Below are 27824 nucleotides of genomic sequence, written 5' to 3' on the forward strand. Positions count from 1 at the left end.
TCTGAAGCTCTTTTGAACCCATTACTACTGCTGAAAGCCAGAACACTCTTCTGCAGCGTACTTAGCGTTGCTTAACTGATCGGGTTGCAAGCTCTTTCTTCAGTCATTTTAAACCACTGAAGCCAGTTACTGGATTTCTCTCTCTAGTTCTCCTTAGTTTGGGGAAATTCATGTATACACTTACATTTGCACAAACCAAACACGCTAGAACCTAAGGGTCGGCAGGCTGTCAAGGCTACAATACAACTATATGTAACTACTATGTCTCTGAATATTCATAATTTATCAGTAGATACAATATGAACCACATGTACTTATAATACTTGTCAAAGTGAATGCAGACATTTTTCATAATAGAAGAGGCAAAAAAGTACATTTATTTCTAGAAGTTCAATTCACATTACATTGGTCATCAAGACTAAATATTTATTCAAACTAACATAATAATCCTATTAACAACCAAATTAAAAAACCTGAAAAATAAAACAAACATTTACAACGAAGGAACAGACTAAGAATAGAAAGACTAAAAAGATTTAGATTTTGTACTTCATTAAAAACACTTTTTGTAAATATTTTTCTGCCTCCTGGTAGTACACGGGTAGAATGTATCCATGATAGCATATCTAGGAATACACTGGCATCCTAGTGCTAAGCATGAATACATTTTAACATTAACATGTTTGACTTTCTTCCAAATGAAAAACAATTTTAACATTAGGACATTTCAGTGAAAATAATTTAGCAGTTCAAAACAAATTTTCTAACTTCTGTACCACAATGTTCTCAGAGAAGTAAGACTGATTGTAGGTAAGCAATTTAGAGTAGCACGTAGAAATTACAGCACCATTGATCCCCTTGAAGACTTGCATTGTCTGAAATATTGATCTGTTAGTCAAACACAGGGAAATATTCACAAAGATTATAGCAATAGTTACACTGTGCCCTTCTGCATTCCAGAGTCCAAATGAAGTGTCTTTAACTTGTTAATATACAAAACACATTTGTAAGCTTTAACAGGAGACAAGAAGAGAACTTATCTTACAGCATTTAACAAAATCCTTTTATTTCCAAGAATGGTTCTTTCTGAACTAGTGCATTACAAAGAGACACCTTTAACACAAAACAACTCACAAGAGGGAAACTAAGATCACCGGGTTCTCATTTGCTATCCATCAATCCTGCTTGAAATATGGACAGACTAAAAGCAAAATCCTATTTTTTTTTTTCCTTACAAACGCAAAGCAAAAGACTTCATGTTAACACCCAACGATATATTTCCTTCAGAAAGGCTTTTTCAGTAGGTTTCTTGGCACATTCTGTTCTTGCTTGCACTTCCTTGTTTTAATTCCTAGTGAAGAAAGAAATGTTATTAACAAATAGGAGACACTCATTCAATACACATAAGCACAATTTGGCCTACCTGGATCTCCTTCTCAAAGCATGTCTAAGAACTTTTAGACGTACTACTTGTCCTTACTGAAAGCTTAATTTTGATATGCAAAACCCTAATCACTCTAAGCTCAGTGATCCAGTGTGCTGATTGCCTAGAAAATCCAATGATTAGATGCTCAATTGACATAAGATGCTATTAAAAAGGCACAGTGGTCTATATAAAAATGTAGAAATATGTTAAAATTTTATTAACACTTACTATTTTTATACAACAGTATTGAAAAATTAACACACTCACTAGAGAAAGCTTTGTCTATTTAATCGGAAAGCAGCTCTTTCCCTTAGGTATTTGGTCATATTTCATTCTTCTCCTGCAACGCATGGTTTTGAAGATACAATTTTACTTTCAGTTGAACTCTGAAGAATCAAAAATCTCTTCTGTGTTTCAGAATCATAGAATCATTTAGGTTAGAAAAGACCTTTGAGATCATCAAGTCCAGCCATTAACCCTGGACTGCCCAGTCCATCCCTAAACCACGTCCCTAAGCACCGCATCTATGCATTTTTGAAACAGCTCTGGGGATGGCGATTCCATCGCCACGCTGGGCAGCCTGTTTCAATGCTTCACCACCCTTTCTGTGATGAAATTTTTCCTAATAGCCAATCCAAACCTCCTCCGGCACAACCTGAGACCGTTTCCTCTTTCCCTGTCGCTTATTATCTGGGGTAAGAGACTGACCCCCTCTGCCTACAAGCTCCCTTCAGGTAGCATGTGGTGCTTCATTACACAGTTTCTTAATAATATCAGAGTAGTGACTGATTTTGCTAACTTCGTAACCCAGTCTTTATTAGTAGAAATTGATATTGAGGTAACTTTGTATGAACTTTGACTAACTAACCAGTAACTACTGGTTAGACTATGTTTAGCCTCAGATCTACACTTTTCAGTAAGTTTAATGTAACAGAACTTCAACGTTTCTCATGAATGGAGAATACGTATTCATATGTACTTGCTCCCTCACATCAGCTCTTACATAAACGTTTATGTGCTGTAAAACTGGCATATCGCCTATGCCAGTGGGAAAAGCTATACGGCTGGACTATTGCATAAAAACAGCAGACTAAAACTTTAAGCCATCTTTGATTGCATCTAAACTGCCCAAGAAGTTGCACAAAGATCATTAAGCACATTTTTGAACACAGAGAAAAGCAGACAAGTGCATAGAGATAAAAGGAAAAATTTTAGGTATTCCATGCATTATAACCTGCTGCAGGTGCCAGGTAACTTAGTTCCATGCACTAGGAAAAGGCAGAGGTTTTTAGAAGGTTGTGAACAAAAGACCTTTGTGCACATCTACTAAAAAATTATTTGTAACCGAATATGTTACAGTAAAGATTTATATACCTCAGAGAGAAGCCATGTAATTGTAGCAGGCTTTCACAGAGTACCACCTGACTATTATTATTAGCAAAAGAATTCCTAAATATGGCTTTAAAAGAATTTTTCCTCAGCTATTGTGTTGGCCCAAAATAGCCCCAAAGTTTAAGTAATAGATCTCTGAGAAAAAACACCTGTGAAACCAAATCAGTGCAGTGTCATATAACAACACAAAAAGTTAAAAACAGTATAGTGCCATAAAACAAAGCAAGAAGTTAAAGACAGGTATGGAAATCACTAGAGGATTTTATTTCTTGATAAACCACACTTGGCAAAGATAAAATTGGTCATAAAGTTCATCAAACTTCTCAAAAAGTACACAAATTTTTGGTGGAATTTCTGGTGGAAGACCATAACTCTTGGGAAAAGGTTTTTCCAACCAGCTTGTCGTATTAATTGAGTTTTTATTAGATACCATCTAGGTAACTGCTTAGAGATTCAGATTTTTTTGGTTATGAATAGATTTACTATTCAAACCAATAGCTTAGTACTGATCACAGCAACACATGATATTAAATTGACAAAACCTTGAATATCAACCTTAATTTTGAACCTCCTGTACAATCACAGTTAACAGTGCCGTGTCACACATCCAGGCTTTGACACTTACCTGCCATTTTGGGTACTCTTAGAGCTCTATAGCTCATCAAGACATCTTGCCGAATGCGTTTTGCGGAAACAGGGTCTTGCAGGCTGCCTAATGCAGTGTTTGATGAAGAACTGGAAAGACAGGCAGAAAAGAGCTTGCTTTCAGTTAACGTTGAATGTATTTCTACATTGCAAGGGCTAAACAACTGTAACGTAGCTTAATCACTTTATTATCCAGTCCTGGTAATTCGTAATGGAATGCAAAGAATAAGCTAATTTATTTATGATGTATATATATGGATATTATTCCCCGTTTTCCTTTTTAAAAATTTACAAGAATATTTCAACAGTGGAAATAAGAACTAATGTTGTCACTTACGTTAGAACGCAAACCGATATCCTACAGTTTTTTTGGAAACTACAGAAGCCAGTTTGGTGGTCTTTGCACACAAACTGTACTAAGAAATAATCTTAATTCATGTATGAAATCCTTGAAATGACCAGGCTGTGTTTATTGAACAAACTACTTTTTTTTTATTTCTACAATATTTTTTCTATGGCCTCCAACACAGTCGGAGGAGGTGGCTTCATAGCAGAGAATACTTCTCAGCTAAGCTGCAAAAAAGCTGTTATAGCTTCAAATTCATTGAGACAAAACCTCTATACTTTATAGCCTTTTATATGATGGACTTTAGATCTACAGTGAAAGTTATAAACCTATCTGATCTCACCCTTTGACGCTTGCCTTGCTAGCTTCCCCAATTCCACTCTGTATGACAGCCTCATTAACAAGCTAATTCTATTTATGTCCCAAGTTCCTATGCTTTTTTGCATTCCCCTAACAATATTGTATTATTCTCACTTTATAGCCCCCTAACTTACACTACTGCTCTTGATAATAACTTTCTGCCTAAATGGAAATATATAGCAATCTGTAAAGACTAAGACCTGTTTTGTGCCAGTCCTATTAACGCATGTTTCTTGTAAGAGGACTTATGCCAATAAGAACATAATCCTGTTTAGTAAAAGCAGCCTCTCTATTGTGGCTGACTTGTCTTTTATCCCTTGTCCTAGCCATACGACTGTTTCAAATTATATTTCTAATGTGCAGAATATGCCTGCAATTTATATTTTTATTCTAATGTTAGTAGATGAATGACTGGAGTGAACTACTTCAAACAGGAGAAGCGTGGGAGAGAAAAAGGAGAAAAAGCAAAGAGAAGTGAAAGTAGGTGCTATCTGAGAAGTAAGAGCAAATAAGCAGCTTTCATTCCCTCTCTTCATCACAAACTACTAGACAAAACCATAAAGAATTTTTGTTTACAGTGTTTGCAGTCTGAGAGAAAAGAAATAATCCCCCAAAAAGGAATAAAAGTTGTGCAATTTTCCTGTAATTTTATTCTAACCTTGAAACTGGGAAATACATGCTTGAGACATGGAAGGAAAGAGATAAAAAGAGCAGAAAGTTAGTCTTTTGGGAAGAGAAAAGCACCTAAGTTTGGAAATCATTACACAATGATTGCAAACACAGTACTCCTAAAGTCTATCTTAGAACATTTACCATAAGGTAAGATAAATCAGGCTCCAAAAGTTCCCATGCCTCTCCCTAAGAAAAACTAGATAATTAGCCCAGTTTCAGAGAGCAAGTGATTTATTTTGCCAAATTCATGATCAAGCATTTGAAAAATGGGAAGTGTGAGATGAGCTTCTTTTCTCATCCTAGAGCAATACAGTTTATTCCTCATCTTAGAAAAACAGTTTAGAAAAATAACGAATGACAATTAGAACAGGAACATTAAATTCGATCAGGTAGATCTATGATCTAGGAAGATTTGCTATCTCAAAGATGCTAATAAACCAAAAAAATGCTTGTGTTTCTTCCATATCCTGTGATCTTTCTATTGAATTTGTTACAACAATCTTGAAACAGTCTTTAGAAGACTTAGGAGGTAGCAGCTCTACTCACTGTCTAGCAACAGGTGACTCATAGTATGATTTTAAAAAGGTTGTATCAACTTTTGCTTTTCGAAAAAGAAGAAAAAAAGAAAAAAGAAAAAAAAATTCTTTTTTCAGTACTAGGCTGATTGTTAATGTATTTAAGGATTAACTAAACCAAACAAGAATACAATTCCACTTAGCATCTATTCAGTTTCAGATCTTCTACTAACAAGGCTCTTTTGAGGTCGTAAAACAGAAGAGGGAGTTCTTCCCAGAGCAGAGCACAAGAATGAAGTCATAGTAACTGAGACTGGACCTGAATTATTAGAAAAACAAAGGCACTGGCCACTAAAGTATTGTTAAATGTTTTCTTCACTTTCTATTTTGGTAGTTTCTAATGTCTTTCAGCAAAGGCATAACATTCTCAAAAAAATTAGTGATTTTTAATTGATGATGAGAAATTCTCTTTTCAGAATTATAGGTCATCTTTGTATTTTGAGTAGACAGAAGATACAGGAGACACCATATTATTTGCACTTGATAAAACAGAGTTCCTAAACAAAGAGTAAAATAGATTCTATGCAGCTTGCCAGGAAGAAAAAAAAAATAAAATTGAATTGCCAAACATATTTGACTCAGAACATCTCATATCTAGGCCCAGATGACTTGCATAAGAGGTTTTCAGATTTCAAATGCAACACCGAAGCTAAAGTGAGAACATAAAAAATGAATACAAACTCTTTTGTATAGAAGAGTTAGTTTAAACTTACCTTAATACCTTTCTTTTTCTCTCAGCAGCAGAAGTCATCGCCATATATGAGGGCTTCTCAAGTGCTGAAGAATGATTATTTTTTTTTAAGGAAAAGAGATCAAGCCTGAAATAAAGGAATTATATTTTGTAAAATCTATTCTGGTTAGAAGTCAAGCGAAGCTGTAAATAAATGTTACATTGAAAAAAATACTGGAAATTTGTTTCAATAATATTACTTAAGGCAGCTTTGCAGAATTTCATGCATATACGGCCCCTTTAACAATGGTATCTCTCAGTGTCCAGGAGGTTAAGGATTCATTTTACAGACCAGAAAAGTAAGGCTGAGAAAACCTAACTTGCCTGAAGCATCACAAAATTTCAGAAGTGTTGTATTTTCTTTTCGGTACGTATCTTGTAACACAGGATAAGTTTTCAACTTCATCTGTCATCATCAACATACCACTGATTTTAAGTAATGGCAAAATTGAATCTGATGCCGACTAAAATGGAGGATTTGATTTTCAAAATGTTGGTTTTACAGATAAAACTGACACCAATAGAAAAAACTCAGCTGTGAAAATTAACAGGATTAAATCGCTTGGGTAACATTCCTTGCCCATGCAAATGGAAAATACCTTTGTAGAAAGACATCGCTGCATGGCTGCGCCTCCTTCATGGACGAGTCAATAGATGTTTCAGTTGTTTCACCTGTCCCTTCATAGAGAATTACTGTTGAGTCCATGTCAGCTTCATCGCACTTTGGGACATCACATGTGTAGTCCATACTACTTGTCTTTTTCACTGGCATACCTATATTACATGCATCAGCTTCTTGAAGGCCTGCAAGGTGCAAAGCTTTCTTTACCACAGCCTGCGTACAGTAGCTTTGTACTGGTTTTCTGCAAAATTCTGGTGTATAGACAATAGGGCGGACCTCCTTGGTAAGAGAATCTTCCAGATGATGGAGACTGGAGGGCTTGGACGCATCAGGAGTTTGAGCTGTGACTGGAGAGCCCATCAGCTTCCGCCTGGTTTTTTTCTGTAGTGGTACTGCATATCTTGTTATTTGTTGTGTATTTGTATTCATTTCTTGTGATGGCGTGCCAAAATTTGTACCTGTGCAACATAGGTATCAATGGTTAGCACATTAACCTATATTTACCACTTAAGTCTTGCTTTTTATCCTCCTCTGTTAAAATGTTTATTAGCAGAAATTCTTACAAACAGTATTTATTTCTTTTACATATTCATTTGATCATTGAAATTATTTCTATTGCAGCATTGTCCAGATGGTAGCATTTGTTCTGTGGCACTCAAAGTATTACAAATCTGCATAGGCCGATATAGTTAATCCCAGAGATGCTACAAGTAATCACAGGTAAGATATGACACATGACAACAGGGAATTGAAGAGTAAGAGCATTGAAAATGATCATATTATCATGACACAACTCTTCATTTAAGATGGTACTAACAGTAATCTACAGCTGCCCCCCGGTCACAGTCAGTTTTTTTCCTAGCAAACACTATGCAGGAGGGAGAGACTCTTGTAAAAGGAAGGTCATAGAATCACTTAGAATAAAAAAATTATTTGACATTGCAAATACAAGAAGAATGTTTTGGACAAGAGAAAAGAAGTTACTTGGATCCTGTCATCTCAATGTATCAACTGTGGGAAAAAGGCTCTTCAGTAAAACCCCCACCCTTAAAAATAACAAAGCAAGCAATGCAGCAGTAACTGGCCATTCCCATTCATCCTGGTTTATACTGGGGTTTGGAAGTATCATAGTTTTGTTTTTTTTTTTTTTTTCTCTCCCAAGCAGGTGGTAATGATGGCAATCGCCAAAGTAAGAGGCAAAAAGAAACCTTTCTTTTATTCAGGTTTTCAGTAGAAGAGAATCATTTTAAGACACAGACCACTGTTCAAATGGCTAGGCTAGTGGTGACTGAAGTAGTTAATAACAAAAAAGGATATATACTTTTTCTTAAAGAAATGAAGAGTAGCAAAGGGCCGTCAAATCCAAGTGCTTCTATATTTAACTTTCAGTGCAAATTAAAAAAAAATACGTAAAGCCTATTATCTTTGAAATGCCTAAGGGTTGGCCCCATTTCATTTGGTAGCCGCAGCATCACATTTCCCCTTTCTGCATTGCCTACTCCATTCCTACGAGCAACTAAACTGCAAAAAGAGCTCCTGCTTTTTAAACTGCTACAAGTTACTCAGCCATTAACTATGGTATTCATATAACATTGTTGATAAATATTTCTTCTGAAATTCCATTCTGTTTTTGCCTCAAAGTAAGTTAGTTTCAACTCCTTAATCTGAATGCTTCTTTAGTTCTCTCTCATGTGTTAACACTTACGGCATTTTAGCTGTTCCATAAAAATTCTTTGAAGAGGAGGAAAACTGATTAAAGCCACATACGTATTGCATTATTCCACACACGCCCTCCATCTGATTTCTTACACAAAGCAAAGCTTAAGTGATTGTAGCCATTTCCCTGACTGCTCACCACTTCCCAGCCCATTTAATTCTGACCTCAATGCCCAGTTGCAACCCAGTTTGCCATAAGCAAGAAACTTTTAAGAATGCCAGCTCCCTGATGCCCACAGAAATCAGATGGCTTGAGGCAAAGGTCCAAACAAAACCCTCATTGAAGAAGAGCAGTCAAAGGTTGAAGGATGATCTCAGCACCAGTTTTTTGTGCACACTTTGGAACTAGACATACCATATGATGGATTCCTCATGCCCAGCTACATGAGATGATGCCCCATCAAAAGATACAAATGATAGTTGTGAGGAGACAGAAAAGGTTTTCAGGACTAACACGAGACCTAGAGCTCTTCTGGGCAGATGGAGTGGGTAGCACCAAAGTGTGTGCAAGTAGCAAGTAAATTAGATGCTAATATATAGGCCACAAATCTATTCTATGTTGCCAGAACTTAATTCAATAATAGAACCATCGGAAAAAACTAAGCAAACATTTATTCCTCTCTCAAGGGATCAGTTTCACAAAGAACAATGCTTAAACTATTATGCTTCAACAAATATGCAACATCTTATCCAACAATGCATAAACAATAAAAGGAGGTTAATTCAAGCTAAACCGCTTACGGAAAAAGATGCCTGGACAATTACATGAACAATTACAATTCTATTCTTTTTTCAGGTCTGAAGAAACAGACATGGAAAAACTCAAGCCTGAGAGGACTACTTGACATGTTGTTAAAATGCAAAATACATTATTTTCTCATACCTAGTCTTAGCCTAATCGACAGTCAGCATTCACCAGGGGAAGCACAGCAAGTTGTTGAGACACAGCAGTTTGATTGTAATCTAAACGTTAAGCTAATTCAGAATATCCTCAATGAGCAGTGAAATAGAAAGGGTAGTAAAACACCGCCTGTGTTTTCCCCAAATAATTTTTACCTCTAATCAAAATAATACAGACCTAATTCAACGACGACATTTTTCTCCAAGACCTGAAAGCATTTTTTTGGTAACAGGCAAGAAAGTTACTTATGAACCATTTCCAATATGGACTCTGTGATGCTATCAACAATGCTATGCTTTATTAATGTGATTACTCTTTAACTTTGGTTTCCTAACTACAATATTGCTCTTCTACGTAAGAGACTTAACATGTCTTTCTTTCAAGAAATATATTTTCTAGTCATCACAACCAAAAATTGAGACCAAAACTTCCTTTTAAAGATTTGCTGACAGCTTATATTCTTAAATACAAGAATAAGCTTCCATTCTAGTGTTTGAAATAACTATCCACTAAAACACTTCAGGACACATTTTAAATTATCATTTTATTAAGTTTTACTCCTGCTTATATGTGTCTGACAGTGTGCGTTTCGGGAAAAATAGTGGTTAGAATTCTGTTTGTCTGTTGTTACATTAGGACAGAGAGGTTCCAGTTTCAGAAAGTTTGCTTACAGTAAGACACTGAGGTTTTGCTAATGTCCTAAAGTTCCTAGGAAGGAAGTCTGATGGAGAAACATTTTGCTAAGAGTGCCAAGTTTTAGAAGCTTCCCCAGGACTAAATACTGGAAGCCTTTTTAAATTAACTGTAAATGCAGGCATTCAAACCATGAACTAAATAGGTAAAGAACACAAAACTGTTGCCACAACATTAATAATTTGTTGAATTTCATCATTATGAACAGTATTTCATACTGTAATACAAGTACATTAATAAAAAGACAGTTACAGCCATTCTATAAGGGTAAATATAAGCTGTCAGTAAAACCCCAGGCCTATTTTTAAAATCTATTTCTGGAATAAAACTCATTTTACAATGAAGGTAAAACAAAACTAGGTTTTCTTGCCCATTAAGTGTTGGAAAGCCTATAAAATATTCAAGAAGTGTCCCTTCTCATAGCTTTTTGTGAAAGCATTTAATTGCTCCTAACACAGTAAACAAAAAAGTAAATAAAAACATCACCAGCAACATATTTAACTAGATTTCACTAAATAACGTAAGCCGAATGTGTCACACACACCCCCAACACCCCAGTTCCATGTTAGCTTGCTGTTCTACAGTATATAGCTCCAAGAAGTTATGATATAATAAATATAAATACAGCAGGAAAAACATTTAATCTTACAAAATAAAGGAATGCCAGTGTTTTTATTTTTGTCTTAATAAGGAAGCAAGATACTGAAACTGGTTGTTCATTTTTTGCAGGTGCTTTTAACAGCTGCCATTGAGAATTTCAAATAAAATGGGCTCAGGTAACAGTAGCTGCTACAAAAACACTACTCCTGTAGATTTCAGATGACTTCACATGGTCCTATCAAAAGCACTTCTCCTTAAAAAATAATTTTTTTTTCTAAGAAGCTATTTTCAAGTACTTCAAAGGCTACTTAATGTTATTAAAACCAGTGCTACTCACAGACATGTTTCCAAGTTTATATATATATAAAAATTCTTACCAAAAGAGAAAACTTAATACTCAAGCTGACACAAAGTAGTATGCCTGAAACTGAAACACCATACCTTGCCTGTCCTAAATACTGACTTCATACAACTTCAGCATAGTTTTGTGTAAACAAGCACTGAACAATTCAGCAAACTATTTTTGAAAAATGCGGTCATTACATGGCTTATATTGCAACGGGACAGCTACAACTAGGGAGAACCAGTTCCCCTAACTCCTATTCAAGAAGGGGAAAGGTTCCAGAACAAAAGACTTGAAAGTTTCAAGTGGCAAATATGAACTTCCAGTACTCAAGCAACGCAGAAGACACATTCATTTCACAGCAGATCTTGTCTACTAAAACCAAAGTATTCGTATGACAATTTCATACAATGCTTTCTCCCAGGATACTCAATTTTAACATGATATTGTTGAGTGCTTGTAGGTGGAATGTATGTAGATGTTACATACTTTAGCATATGCTTTATTTTACTGCCTACATACTCCAATGAGTAAACACTGAAAACAGAGACAACAGGAACAGCTGAGGTAATATAAAATGTTAGTAAAATCTCACAGAGGAGGTTAATGAGGAATTTATTTATTTATTGCAGTAACAAACAGTAGATGCCCTATGCATATCACTTACTAATTTTAATAGTAAGAGCAATCCATGCATCCCATGGAACAATTATACTGTTCAACTTGCTGCGTGGCAGATCCCGTCAACATACACGGTTTACAAAATACAGACCTGACAAACTTAAAAGATACCTACTGACAATTATTACCTACAATTGGTTCGATGGGATTTCTCATCGCACCGGAACTGGAAACTTCAAGTCGGCTGACTCTAGATTGGTCTTGTATTGCTGTCTGTCTTGGGAGCATGTTACTGGCCAGCCACTAAGTGCAGGGTACCAAAGACAACGCAGGCGTGGACCAAGTATGGCTATATTCATATTTTCTTAAAGAACAAATCTAAGCAGTTCCTGAATGGATGCCTAACGCTAATTGTTAAGCATTGTCATTACTTTTCTACAGAAAGCCACATGCCAACTCTGAAGAAAATCTCCAAACCTGTTCCACAATACGGCAAGGAAATTATAATGTTTATGGTTTCTATTTGCTTCACGTTTTATGGCCAGTTCCATCTTTCCCATCAGAATGATCACCGTGATTCGGTGATATTATTTACTTTTTATTTTATATAGTGATTAATTTTTGTATATGCTTTACTGAAATACCCACAGTTAACTTGGACTAGCCTAAAAGGAAAAAAATTACAAGTTTTATTTCCTTAGCTAGCGCTTTCACAGCTACAATGCTTCTCTAAAAATAAGCATTATACCAAATATTTTTTAGAGAACAGATCACATATTTGCTCATGTTTGATTTCAGGTCGATGATTATTAAAGATAATTGTCAGAATCCTTGATAGATACTATTTTTCTTAGGGAATTCAATTGTAAATTAGAAATAAAAGTCAACCTCCACTGACCAACCACCCTCCATCAAATAAGTATGAGGTGGTTTTGGTCATGAGTTTGTTGTATTATCTGTCTCAAAATACAACTCAGAAAAGCAGATTCAGGAGAGAAACCCAGCATTATTAGATATTTACAGCTCTGTGAGTTAACATGAAAAGCAGAATGCAGAATCTGTAAAACAAGAGTCCCAGCAAGTGAGTAGGGTTCAATGACAAAATGACCCTGATGAATTGGGTTAGTTCTAATTGATGTTTGGGACAAAATAATGGCCAAGACTTTTTCTTCTTCTGGAACTCATGTTAATACATACATAAGGGGATTATTTCTGGAAACTGTGCTAAATTAAGTCTAGCAGGCTGTTCTGCTAAAGGGAAATGAAATATTAATGTATTCATTTCAATAAACATTTCTGGGCTACAAATGATTGATCCAATTACAATACTAACCATACATTTTCATTCTTTTAACAACTGACTCATGGAATTCCAAATTGCAAATGAGGTCTAATGAGTGTATTTCAATTATTTAATATTCATGCGACCCAAGGCATCACTGCAGTGACCAGTTTTGGAAACAGCTGCCGTGAACTGAAAAAGGCTAGAATCCACGCTGCATTTTTGCAATTCCCAGTGGTCAGGTGTACTACAAGAAAAAAAATAATACTTAGAAGTCATATAGGACAGTGTGAAAACGCTGCTCAATAGAAGACAAGTCTTTCCTACACACAAGACACATGCCTTTCCTAGTTTTAATCAAGTCTTTTACTACATGCAACTGCATCCCAATTTTTCCTGCCATGCAAAATAATACATTAGCTTTACTTTCGGATGTTTGTGACAAGGGGAGGTAATGGATGCTTTTTGGGTTGGGTTTTTCCACACACACACACACACCCCTCCTGTAAATCAATTCCATTCTCTCAATGGTAATGTACAGTAAGGCTTCTGGAAATGGGATGCCTGAAACAATGCCAAGAACTTTCCCATTCACAGAAATACTTGCAAATACCCGTCAGAGGTCTCCACATGTCCGTCCGTACTCTATGAATACTGTATGGCTCTCCATTAACCAACACTCAAGCATGGGGGCACAAATACATTTTTAGATGAACATGTCTTCAGAGCTTGTGCTTTTCTTGATACAAATAATTGTTCCTGAGGTTGCACATATATGGTTTCGTGAAGCATACACAAGCTTAATCTAAAATGTTAACATATTTGTAAACAAAAATGATAGTGGAAAACTAGCATTTCCTCTACAAAACAACAATTCTGATTTATAATTATGGTCGAACAAATAGCATGGGTGGATGCTTAGAAACAGAAGTATAGATTGATGAAACAATTGCTTCCAAAATATCTTCTCTAATAATATAGAGTAGAAAGTATGATTAAAACATGTTACGGGAAGCTCATGTTAAGGCTTCACCATGAAAGGGAGCAAGAGCAGACGTTCTTAAAGTAATGTGCTTTCAGTCATATTTTCAGAAACAAAAATTAAATTACCAAGAACAGCATAAGATGAGTACACTCAGTAGGATAAATTAATGCTGTGCAAATACTTTAAATTTGGTTTTACTTAACTTGAAATTAAATGACAATTCAAATATTAAAATGTTTCATTTTACATTAAATTTGAGGGTATTTTATTTTAGAAATCCCGAAGTATTGGTAGTAGAAAAAAAAAATAAATCACATCCAATAAGCGCAATCAGAAATTTAAGACTCGGATATTCTGTTAAGTTCTTTACAAAATACTCCTTGAATCATTACATTTAGAATGCTTTAGCATGCACTGCAAAACAATTGTTTGTTAGATCAAATTAATTGCCATGCATACCTGTGTTAATATAGCACTGTCTAAAGAAATCTGACGAGCAAGAAAGATTAGCTTGGGACAAATCGAGAATTTTTTAAAAGCTATTTCTAGTATCCATGGTAGGGCTAGTGTAGACAGATGACTAAATTATTACTTGATTGGATGAGGTTGTTGGTTAACAGTCAGCTAGTAACATACACCTCTGACTCTCAGAGCAAGCCATTTTACAGGTGGTGTTTAAAGCTTTCGAAGTTAAAGGAAAAACAAGATATAAAGAGGTCTATTCCTGTAGTGAAGCACTAAAAGCTTTACCAAAACGCATACACCAAAAATCAGATTTTTTTAAGCACAAGAATTTACTATCTTGAAAACTGTATAAACATATGTTAAATGAACGGCTAGATAATGTCTTCATCTTTTCCTTTCCCACTATGACTTTATATTACTTAATACACAGGAGATCCTTTCCAAGGAAGGAATCTTTATTAGAAACCAAGATGTATGTGCTACTGGAATACAGCTGAAATTATTCGGTATTTTGAAACTCCTGACAGAAATAAGGTTCTTATAACAAGGTAATATCCAACCCACTTCATACAATCAAGTAAGCTCATTTGGAATTTATTTTTCAAAACTTCTTTAAGAGACTTTCAACAAAACCTGGAATAAAAATCCCTACCTTTTCACCTTTGCTATCCTTCCCTTTACTCTTTTTAGATTCTTTTTCCATATCGATTACTACTTTGACTTCCTTCTTCAGCATCAGCTACTGGAATGTAGTTAATTCTCAAGAAATCCACGAGAAGTTAAGGCCATGCTTTCACAGCTTTTCCTATTCCATAGATATAATTTAGCTGCTTCAGCCTTTTGGGGACAGGGCTTACAATCAGAAAAATTATTTATGTGACTTAAAATGCTTCAAGTTTTATGTTAAAACACTCAATAAAGATTTGTTTGCATTAAAACAGTATCACAGTTCTGCTTAAAAGGACTGCCGGCAAAAGGTTAGTGTCATTAAAAAAAAAGTTTCATGCAACGATTAGTGGCTCTTGTTTTATGAGACACAGAATACAGTAGTTTCTTTCAAGTACAGGTGTTTTTCTGCATTGCTACTACTTTAAATGCATGGTGACTAAACAGTCACTTGTAGTTTGTTAATTAATTGGACATTTCCAAATACAGATAATGCAAGGATAGTACACACATCCTTAATACTTTTTACTTGATAGAAGACATGTAATTAACTTCATAAACTTACACTGAAGAGGAATTTCTGTCTTCCTCTTAAATCTTACTGTTTCCTATAGGAGTAGCATCTCATTTTTGCAGAGGGATTTTATGTCAAAAAATATTCTTTCAAATACATGTTAACCTAGGTTCAAAAGCAATACATCACAAATTTGTTACCAGCAGACCTAGTACACTCTTCCTCTAAGATGCTCCAGACTTATGTTTCATATGAAAGAAACATTACATTGCCACAAATTAACTTTTCTACCCTCTCAGCCAGTTTATTTAGAAAAGAAACTTCTAAGATACTAACACAAGGTGACATTTATATTAAATGTGAGATCTAAAAAAATTGCTGCTCTCAAGTTACAACATGGAAAGTAAGAATCAAATCACAAGACATGAACTTCATTGCTCTTTCCTGCTGACAAGTTAAAGTCCATGCAATTATATGTGCAATACTTATTTTTCTATTGGGAATAATGACCACTGTGTAGCACATGGCTCATGTTTTTGGTTTGTGGTTTTTGTTTTTTTCATCTTGGTGCAAAACACTATTTCCTTTCTAACATCTTGAACAAACCATAAATAATATAATATCAGTGCAACCAAGGTGTGAGGGATTTGTATAAATCTTCCCTTTTATTTGTTCACTAAGTTCTTAGGTCAGCTCTTGCTAACATTTGCCAAGCATACTTCTGAGATGACTTTAGGGAAAAGGAATTGGATTCTTGAATAATTTATTTCATCTTTAAAGTAAAAAAGAAATTACTACATCCTTCCTATTTCTGATTGCGATGTTGCCCTTGTACTATACTTTTCCCCATGCTAATTATTTTTCCTGATTTATGTTTTTTCTTAATAGTTTGCTATATACATTCTGCACAATTGATTTCCATAACATAGTTCAACATATTTCAAATGGTAATTCAAACCAACAGTGGTAGAAGAGCTATTTCACTGCATTTATTTTGTGCTCCACAGAGGAAAATAAATAAATGAAAGCACTGTAAGTGGGTGACTTCTTTCTACCTGTATTTGGGTACGTCTCCCTACCTACTCTTCCAGAAAAAAAAAAAAGAAAAAGTCCCTCTAAAAGGAAAACAAACCATATGGCTATGATATAAAATAACCACCAGTCAGGAGCATGGCTTCATGTTTGTCTTGCAGATACAAAACACCAGTCTCCAACTTAAAACTCCATGGCACATGAGAACTGAACTCTTAATTTACAAGTGGTTTAGAGAAGTCTGTATTTCTTTCCTTCTTCAGGCAGACTTACACCTCCACAGAACCAATCTTAAGATGTTATAAATGCCATTTTTAGGAGTTTAGGTTTTTTTATATATTAAAAATGACAAATTTCAAGCAGATAATCAGTTTAAATTATAAGTGAAAATATAGGCATATATAGACGCATGAAACACCATTTGAAATAAGCAGTTCTTATTACAAAAAAATCACTTAATTCTAGCACTTCAGATTCTTGTGTTCTACCACTGGAAATAAAATGTTACAGTATTTGAATTCTTAGATGAATTACAGCAGGAAACAACCCAACCTCCAGACCCTTTGCTTATCTGCTTTGCCATAACAGAGTAATCTGACTAGAAAACCATTTTTTAAAATTAATTTTTTTTTAAGAAAAGAGGATAAAAGAAAAGAAAATAACTACCTTTTATTTGAATACCTTTCATAAAGCTTTGCAGAATATATTTCCATTATGGTATGACAGTAGCATCGTAAGAAACACAATGCTACCGAATGTCACAGGTACTTATCACTGCCATGATTTTCCAAAAGATTGCCAGCAAGCCAAGATCACATCCAATTTCTTTCTATATGGGAAATGAGAATGGAGCAGAGTGGAAGAACACTATAATCAGCTGAGGTCCACTACCCTCACTCCAAGTGGGAAGGAGAAATGGGCAACAACTGCTTTTAACCTTACTGAATCCCTGACTAGCACGAGTGGAATAGGAAGTACAAAAGCACGCAAGCCTTCAGAGAAGGAAAAGAAAGTTTGCAAACCATTTCACAGGAGTCAACGCTTTTCCCTTTTGAGAAGCTGAAGCAGTATTATGTATCTGATTTTCCCTTGTTACCCATGGATGTCTTTCAGTGTTTTGGACTGTTAACTGCAACCAGAAAGCCCCAGTGTGGCGAGTGCTGCCTTCCCAGAGGATAAGATACAAGCACTGGCCCACAGCAGCTGCACTGTCAGGCCGAGATTTTGCTTGTCACCAGTCAGAACAGTGCCTTCTGTAAGGATTCTTCATCTCTTTTTACCCAGGCTACGCTCCAGAGCAACTCGCTTTACAGTGAAAGAAGAAAAGCCAGCGACACAGAGTTATGGGGGGAAAGTGGGGCCATGAGGATACAGCAAGGCAGTGAATTTCCTGGTAGAAATGGCGAATCCTTCATTTCTTGAAAAAATAAACTTACAAAATATTGAACTAAATTGATTCAAAGTTAACCTGCAATTAATTTATGGGAAATCTCATCGCCCTCAAAGCTATTAATTGAAACTGTGCAAAACTGTAGTAACTGCTTAACATATCAAATTGCTAACAGAATAATACTTATTAACACAATGATTCCTTTTCCATCAATGTAATGCTAAAGAATCAAATGGAATTATTAATCATACTCATAGGACCTAGGAACATTAATACACAGGGTACTTTTTAACAAGAAAAGGGAGGGAGTTACCTGTTGGCAGAGTGTGTCTAGCCATTGCAAAAGTAAATTTCTTTCCTATATCCAATTAAGTAAGGTATATAACTTACAGGAAGTGGGTCTTGAGGCTCAGTTGTGCAGCTGGCTTCAGGATTTGCAGATGTGTACATCCACTGTGTTTATGAATGACATACAGCTCTTGCGGGAGATATTCAAAAGTATTTCCAACAGAGAACAAATCATATACTTACGGCATGGGGTGTTTGGTCTGTGCACAAGTTGTGGGAATACAAAGACAGATGACAACTCTAGTTGATGGTTTTTATTTTGTTCCTTCTCTTCAGTTTGGTCTGCCCAAACTACTGATTTTTGTCTTTCAATCAGCTGCTCAACCTCCCCAAATTCAGTCTCAGTTAAATTATTTGCCAACCCAGCTTCTTTCAAAGTCAGGTATTGCTTGCGAAGAACTGGCAGCAAAGTAACTAGCACTCTGTAAAACAACAACAAGCAAGATAAATATGACTAAATCATAACTAATCTGATACCAGCACTGTCACTGTTAGGAATATGGGTGGTGGTGGTGCCTTCTCCCTCGGCCCCAGCCCCCCGCCATGTTCTGCTGTGTAATTTAATTTATTTTGCAGGAACACCATGACACTGAGAAGAAATATTCACGACTAGAGTGATTTTTTCCTTTGCAAAATCTTGCATTTCACTCTAAGCATTAACTAGGTATAGTTTTTCCTCAGTGTCCAAGATGTTCAGACCCTCAACCACCACAGAAATATAGGCAGTATAGATCTTGACTGAATTCTGACTTTCTAAAATGAAGCATCAGATAAACAAAGAAGAATATAAACCAAATTAAGTGGTTTAAGCCACGCACATCTCAATTAGATGTGCAAAGAACCTTATTAGAAGCCTCGTGCAAATAAGTTTAGATACTAGGAACTTTACCTAAATAATGGAATATACTAAGATCCACACACAATTGTAGACCAAATTAAAGTAACAATAAGTTTAGAAATTCTACCTGAATACAGACATTCGTTAACTGTGCAGTTAGTTGCAAGACTAAACAGTAGGTTCAAGCAATAGGGAAAGGGATACCTATATAAAACCCCAAAGATATAACTGCAATAACAATGTAGCTTTAAAAATTTTGCTTTCATTTTTGCAGGTTTACATATTACTTTTTGTAATGCTTATGGCAACAGCCTTTCCTCCAAAGGTAGAAGAAAAGCTGGTTGTTTCACTTGGGAATGATTTTATTACAAATTTAATATATTTATTTACCAAACAGATTTGCAATTACTTCCTACTCCTTATGTCACACTCTGAAAGCTAGTCTCTCAACACTTTCAAAAGATAGATAATGGAAAAAGAGCTGATGCTTACAACCAAATTCAGCTGTTTTCACTCTATCAAAGTTATAAATTTTTTAATACAAGTAAATTAATGCCTACAGTTCAAGAAATTAAAAGAACACGTTTATTAAAAAACCCAATACTGCTGTTCAACACAGAAGACTAAAATAAGACACCTTGATCTATTGAACAATTTGTAAAAATTATGCAAAGAAAATGAAATAGAAACAAGAAGCATTAGAATATACCTGCAGTTTCTGTTAAACAATGGTAGATACAGACCAAGATTTATTAAGCGTTTATTTTTTTAACATACGGTTTTGCTTAAGAAAAAACAATTCTAATCTAGAAAAAAAAGTTCAAGAAAAGTCTTGCTTCTTTTTCAGCTAAAACTAAATTCTACATATATGCCGTCTGAAGTTACAAATGTCAGAATAGAAGTCTTACAGTGTCTGCTATGAAACTGTACTTACTTTTCTGTCTGCTTATAATGTTGAACTTGAAGGGACACCAGAGATAACATGTGCTCTATCTGGGCTTTCAGGTCCTTAATTTCTAGGTTTAAATGGCAACACCGCAGATCTTTACTGAGTTCCTTGGGAAATTAGTAAGAAAAGAAACTGACAACTGAAAATTGGTAGCAAGAAACTAAAATGTAAAGTAAAAATAATATTAATAATGGAACACACCTATATTATTATAATATAATGAAGTTTTATGGTAGAGAAGTATGAATTGACTGAATTTTATTTACACGCATGAATATTGCTTTGTAGATTACTTTGACCAATTGTGGGTATACTGTAATTAGCATTAGATTCCAACAGGCACGCACATATGCTTATCTATGCATGCCCCAAATGTACGTTTGATATATGTTTGCCTTTTTTCCTGTGTACTTGCTCCACATCTAAACTTAAGTGACCTTGTCTAGGACAAGTCTTCAACTGTATTCAGTCGTCTTCCTGAGATGCCAGTATCCCCTTTGAAATATCTTAAGTTAATTTCTTTTTAAGTATCAACACATTTTACTAACCCAGTAAAAATACAGGTATTGAAATATAATCCATGATATGAGCCACATAAGTGCTTATTACACGATCATTTAAGCCACTCCAATTACTGGCTGAAACTAAGAGGCAGGGAAGAACAACCTTTCTTTTCCTCTTGCTCTTGCACAGACCTTCATCGCTTCCCTTCTGCCAGCTCAGGCCACACTGAGCTGAGTCTACTGACTAAAACTTGGCAGACAACTGCTCTTTCCCCCTTCCCACTCCTCCTCTAGCACCCTCCAAAAAAAAAAAAAAAGGGTTTTTTTTGGCCAGGCTAAGAATTAGATTGTCACGTGGTTCAATGAGCATAGGGAGCTACTGTAAAAGCAAGATTAGAAGTGTATGGCCACAAGCAGGATCAACACTCTGGCAGCCATCTGAACAGCTCAGCCATAGCATGCTTAATCCACTTTAACATGCATTTTAGTATGTAATTGTATATTTTCATGAATAAGGAATACTTGCACAAACATTGAAGTTTTTAGGGCAGAACAGAAACAGCTAACACTAAAATTTGAAAACACCCTGGAAAAATGGCAGAAGCCATGAGTAAAAGAAAGACTAATAGAGAAAAAAAAAAAGTCTATTAAAATCAGATGTTGTCTAAAACACATGAAATCTGCCCTTGAAATGAAATTCATCTTACCTTTGGAATACAACCATCTTGACCCAGGAGGCGCATTTCATTTTCAACTCGATGCAGCCAATCGGTATTTTCCTCAAAATGTTTGACCTCCTCTTCTTTCCTCTTCTGCACGTGTACACAGTGAGTTCTAAGCCTTGCAAGCCTTTGATCAGTCTTGCAAGTGGCCTAAAAATCAGCATTTGAGGGAACAACTTTCAAATTATGTTCACAAACATTTTTGTATAAAAAGATTTTTTTTCCATACCTTTATACTCAACTGGGCATAACAAACATTTTGCATTTTTGACCAGCTTAAAACAAGCGAAGTAGCACATTCTCCTTATGGTCGTAACCGAACTGCATTTAAACATTTATCTTTTTTTCTTTTTACTGGAAGCCTTTACAACAGATTACGGTACAGTCATTCGATTACACCTTTAAAGAACAATTCAATGGATTTGATCCGTTTGTGTTCTAGGCCATATTTATCTTACATTGGGAAGACTGGAAAAACTGCATGTGCAAATACAAACACACTTCTAAATGTAACATTACCTAACTCAAGCATGAAGAAGAAATTTTATCTCCTTTGCTTTCCTAAGGCATTAAGTCCTAGAAAAAGCCCGGTAAAGGACAAAGTATTTGGCAAAAGGAAAACCCTGTATCTCCAAGTATCAAGATTCTTCCAATGCTTCTCTGAAATCTGACAGCAGAAAGGCACCAAACCAGCAGCAGTAAGCTGGGTATGAGTGAGATAAGTGTCGTAACAAGGCACAGAAGACTTCCTATTCAGCGGACAACTATAGTTAGCAGTATACTTTAAAAATTAGGTCAGACTCCACTGGCCATAGAGCACTTTAGCAAGAGTTCACAGTTAACCTTTGCCTGAACTTATTTAACTAAAAAAACCCAAACTCACAAACATTTTAAGTATACTGCCACAGTCAACAAAAAGTTATATAACCCATTTTTAAAATATCATATAATCTAATTCTCTATGTCCATACATTCCAAATTTAATACCTAAAGAAAACTTCATTAATTAGAATAAAAGTAGACATTTAGAACAGCAAGCCAAATTAGTTCTATTATAAAATGTCATAAGCAACTCTGTACCTCCAGTAAAGCAGAAATTACTCTGTCTGGTGCCCTTCTGAACATACTGTAGAAAACAGGAACAGTATGTGGAGAGATGCAGATTGCACTTCTTAAGCTGACTTTTCCAAAAATGCTTATTTCAACACACGGCATACAGAAACAGCATGGTAGAAACACCTGAACTACGTGCGTGCTCCAGGCAACTTACTAGGGTCTAAGACTACATTCTGGCCAGAACTGCCCTTTTCTTTCCCTTTAGACTGCCTTAGCTGCTAAGAGGATCCAGAGAAGACAGTCACTTCATAAAGGACCCACTCCTTAGAGAAAATACCAGGAGGAAGAGTTAACTGGCAGACTAAAGCTTGCAATAATCACTGGCTCCCTCTGATCAGTGAGGCTAGGGGAGAGCTTTCAGGACTGCTGAAGCAGAGAAATTCAAATGTGTTGTTTTGCATTCATCAGCTTTTACACAGTGCAGGAGAACTATTAGGATTGAAGGTGGTATTGATAACATCCCAACATTTGATGAACCCATCCCATATGTTCCAAGGAATAAAGGATATGTTACAACAGAAGAAGTATGGTTATGTGTGCTAGCTCTAACCACCCCCTCTGGAACACAGTAGGAAATGGGTTGCTACTGTATTTTGTCATTAAAAAAACACCGCAAGAGACACAGAAGAAATCATCCCTCCTGGGCTGAAGAACTGGGACATATTCAACAAGTCATTTTGAATCCAGCATGGGCAATTGCAGTAAGCAGAAATACTGAAACCATGATTGGACTGACTGATGGCTTCCTAGGAATATGCTCCTTTTCAAGACAGTAAGAATAGTGTTAAAAAGGGAATCAGAAATGTAGGAACAATTTAAAACCTAATATATATATTTTAAAGTCTATCAAAAAAGCACCAGCAGTTTTTCGCCATGTCTTTAAAAATAAAAAAAAGTAAAAAATATTTGTAAAACAGATTCCACGACTGGTGCAAAAACATTCAAGATAAAATAGGTCAAAACCAAGCAGACTTCCTTAACCTCTCCAAGACAGTTAAAAGTAACTATAACACAGGGCACAGGTTAGCTTTTTATGTTTCCATACAAAGAGGAATGATCTGACATGTTCTCCTATGGGCACAAAGGCTTTCTGGCTAACATTGCTGCGACTGATACCTTGCGAGCAAAAGGAAAACAGTATGGATGCAGAAATACAGGTAACAAGTGGGAAGAACAGGCATTAGGCAGGAAGACTTAAACAGGCCCTTTAAATGGGCAACATTCCATTTCCAAAAAAGCTGGAAACAGGGTCAGTTATGTAGTAAATGCAAAGGACTTATATGAACTGAATTTCCCAAGATAAACTGTGTCAAAAGTTTTGCAACAAGAAAGCATTTTTAAGAACAAGGATTAAGGTAACCTAAACTCACACTGGAGTTTTTCCTTCTTTCTGAAATTGTTTTAAATTAAAGTGTGCATATTCGGGTTGTTCAAGTATAGATAAGGTATCGTTTGCTTCATGTTAAGTTACCTAAAATCATTATTATATCTAGTTACTGAGCACAGACAATTGTCACAGAAATACTTTAGAAGTAAAACTTTTATCATAAAAATTAATATTTCAGAATTACTCCTGCAGCCTAACAGTATATATTTTCAAGAGAGAAAACCCAACAACAAATGTGTAAAAATTAAAGGAAGAACAGAAGCATTACAGTCCACAAGGGAAATGTGATAATCACTTTGGTAATCAAATGCCTGGGTTCCAAATTAAAAACCAATTTGTTGCAAAGTAGTCACAAATGGACATTTAATTTTACTACTACAGTGACTCTCATTGATAAATAAGGCATTACATTTGTAGGACAGTGACTCTTGATCCTTTGCAAATCATATTTACAAGTTAGCTGATGGCAAAACCAACATTTGAGTGAAGCACTGCTAACACTCAAAATCAAAGTTAAATCACCTCATAAAAGAATTCATACAAAAGAGCCTATAAAGGTATACCTCATCATTATGAGTAGATACACATCTATGTTCTAGTGTAAGCAGCATTTAGAAATATGGCAGAAATATTGTTTCAGAGTTTCTTTGGCATAAAAGAGAATTGTAGTACACACTAGTCATCTGAAATATCTTCATTAATGACAACCAAAAATATGCAATTTATTTGCACTTTGACATTTGTTTAAGGACAAATTTTCATGTGAATCACTAGGAAAAAAACAATCATATGAAACTCATTTTTGGCCAAATACAGATTGTTACTGTGACTAAGCAAGATCAGCCCCACCTTCAACTTCACCTGTACATAAGACATATATTCCTTTCAGGTGACTTTTATCAGAAAAATTGAGATACTATCTAACCATGCTTACTTATTTCAACTTTGATTCTTCTAGAAAGACACAAGCATTTAATGCTGTACAACAGCACTTGCTCATACATAGCCCCCAGACTCTTCAACTTCAAGGCAACTAAGTGTAACTAGTTCAGTTGACATGACTCGGTCTTTAAGCAGCTATCCAAACATCTTCCTGGTGACAAATGAAAACACCAGTGATAATAACTCTCGTTTAGCCCAAAATTATGCTTTTCCTTATGAAACACAAATAGATTACTGAGCTTCAATGGCTGTACCATATGTACATAAACACGGTTTTTGACAAGAGCACGATGAGTCTCCTAAGTCTAGTCAGGTCTTAAGTAACTATGCAATCAATCTACTTAAGGACAAGTTGAAAAGCTTTCACGATTAGCAGCAATAAGCACGCGACAACAGTTTTCCATGCACTGTGGGAAAAAAACACAGCTGGCATTACTACTACGTTGTCAGAAAACGTCATCCGAGTGATAAGTAGTCTGTCCCATTTTAATTAAATATTTCAGCATTAAAGAATTATATATTTGCTTAAGCAAAATTCATACATTACCAATGATAGATTAGTTAGCAAAATTAAGAGAGATGATACCTTGCACTGCAGTATATAAAACTCACCCTTTCTACTCTTTCTTCAGAGCACATCAGTTGAATTTGTTCATGACATTGTTTCTGGTAATATGCCTTCAATGCATTTTCTTTCAGTTGCATTTCCAACTTGAGGTATTCTTTTCTGATTTCCTCACGGTTTGCAAACACATTTTTAAGGATTTCTTTGTATCTAATAGAACCAAAGGATAAGAAAAAGTAACAGATTACTTAAGACTTTTATGATCACCTCCTTTACAAAGGGAACTTGCAATTCCAAGTTAATAAAGTAAACATAAAAAAGTAAGCCTGTTTTCAGTGAGCAATAAAAGGGTCAGTACATCAGTACAGATTTTTATATACTTGAACCGGAAATGGGATGTTAAACTTTGAAGGGGTCACTAAAAACAAGCCTTGTATTTATGAAGATACTGCTGAAACCCGCAAGACAGACATCTGGAACATCCTCACATCTCCACCTCCAATAGATACTACATACTTAGGTTCTCTACTTCTTATGCCAATTCATTAAACAGATCAGATGATTGTTACCATAGACACACTAAATGGCCCTCAAAAAAAGAAAAGCCACAAGTGTCTTTAGCTGCTCACTTTCTCTCAAGTTCTGTTGTACAATTTTGATCACTAATGGTCCACAAAAATCAGAATGTGCATCGTGTTTTAACACATGTTAAACTACACTAATAGGGGAAAGAAACCAAATCTGTAAGAGAAGGTACTTAGAAGTTATTCCAAGGAAACCAATGTTTACATGGCCTCATATTCCGATTATCCCTAGTCTGCAATGCACATCAGAATGACAAGGAGAAAGCCTGGAAGCATTATCTTGATGCAATATAAGTTTCAGAAGTTGTGCTCTTTCATTTCACTCCTGAATACTGAAAAAGCAGTACAGCACAGCCCAAATGTGGTTTGGATGTGGTTTTGAGCAACCTGGTGTAGTGGAAGGTGTCCCTGCCCATGGCAGCGGGGCTTTAACTAGACAATCTTTAAGGTCCCTTCCAACCCAAATCATTCTATGATTCTGTGATAGAAGATACTGTATATCACAGTAATAACCAACCTTGTATACATGCCATTTCATAACATCCCATTGACTTATTAAAACTTTACATAAGGCACAGTTTAACATGCAAATGTTCTGAAGATATGCATCATTTGAGATCATTATACAGTGTTTAATATAAAAATCATAAAATTAAGTACCACACTGTAAATACTCCATAAATAACACACAGGTTCAACTAGGGAGCAAGGAACTACGTAGTTGACTTCTTGCCAGTATGTTTCAGAAGCAGCAATTCCATTTTATAGTCTAAAGACTGAGTAACTGAGTCTTTTATTCCAGTGTCTTATTACTCTCATTTAAAACCGAAAAGAATTAACAAAAGAATTCTTAGAAATTAAATGGTTTTACGTAAAAGCATCCAGCAAATACTATCATTTCTAGGTAAAAATAAGTACTTCACCACACAGAATTTAGAAATAATATTTCTTTAAGAATCATAATAGTCAGCTGCAGAGCATCAGAGTTCTTACCCTACACTGCTACTATCTATGCAATCATGTCCACTGAATAACTGATTGGATATTTTTTTCCCTCCATAGTATCCATAGAAACATAGTTCCTCCTCCCAGCTGCCTGGGAAACGCAGCAATTAAGAGATGAGGGTGAATCCTCTCAGTTTCCCTCACAGTAAAACCCTGGGCATAATCTGAGAGGCTGCGGATTCTGATTCTATGTACAGTCACTGTGAGGAACTATTACCAGTAAGTCAGCCTTTTGTGTACAGTCATCAGTGTCACAAATATAGCATCAAGTATAGATGCCTCTGCAAAGCTCCTGCCTTGAGCTGCATTGACTCTTTCAATAAGCACACTTCTATTCTTATGGAGTTATTTTTACCCTCTCTTCTTCACTTAAATATGACAAAGTGATCCTGTAGGTATATCCAGGTTATGAACTTGCTGGACTACCTAGTCTCTAAGAGCCTGTGGACCTGTCAGTGACAGTTCCAAAGCCAGTGTCCACTGTCTACCTGAACAGGTTCAAGGCTTAAAGGTTGACAGACAATACATCTGCAAGCCTTAGACAAAGGGAGCAGGAATGACCTTTGGATTTGAGCAAGCTGTGTAATCAGTGAGTCTCTTCCAGATAACAGTGAAACAAAAGCCACAGGTAGTTGTACTGAAACAGGATTGTGGATGAAGCGCTCTACCCTGTCCCAAACGCAAGGGAGTAGACAACAGAATATCTCCAAAACCTGTAAAAACAACCCGTAAAACCTGTTTTGTGGGGGAAATCAACTCATCACCCACACCATCAGTAAGATGAACCTGACAGGATCCTTATGAGGAAGGAGAAAACGGAACAGCCACTTTATTGCTGATACCTAATGGGAATGGGATAGGCTTATACGTATCTCTGTGGATCTCCCAT

At 35.7% G+C, this 27824-nt stretch overlaps 1 protein-coding gene across 2 annotated transcripts in view; it reads right to left on the bottom strand.

Moving 5' to 3' along the window:
- Positions 1–356: 356 nt before the first annotated feature.
- KIF18A (kinesin family member 18A) overlaps positions 357–27824 on the bottom strand; it is a 42230-nt gene continuing 14762 nt past the window's right edge. For both annotated transcript variants that reach the window (XM_056353328.1, XM_056353329.1), the window contains exons 10-17: positions 25394–25556; positions 21322–21486; positions 20097–20218; positions 18508–18746; positions 6746–7226; positions 6130–6234; positions 3444–3553; positions 357–1351 (exon numbers count right to left, since the gene is read on the bottom strand). In XM_056353328.1, the coding sequence (XP_056209303.1) occupies positions 1284–1351; positions 3444–3553; positions 6130–6234; positions 6746–7226; positions 18508–18746; positions 20097–20218; positions 21322–21486; positions 25394–25556 (1453 nt within the window). In that variant the 3' untranslated portion in view covers positions 357–1283. The remainder of the gene's footprint in view (positions 1352–3443; positions 3554–6129; positions 6235–6745; positions 7227–18507; positions 18747–20096; positions 20219–21321; positions 21487–25393; positions 25557–27824) is intronic.

The sequence above is a fragment of the Falco biarmicus genome, chromosome 10 (assembly GCF_023638135.1).
Source record: "Falco biarmicus isolate bFalBia1 chromosome 10, bFalBia1.pri, whole genome shotgun sequence".
Classification (NCBI taxonomy): Eukaryota; Metazoa; Chordata; class Aves; order Falconiformes; family Falconidae; genus Falco; species Falco biarmicus.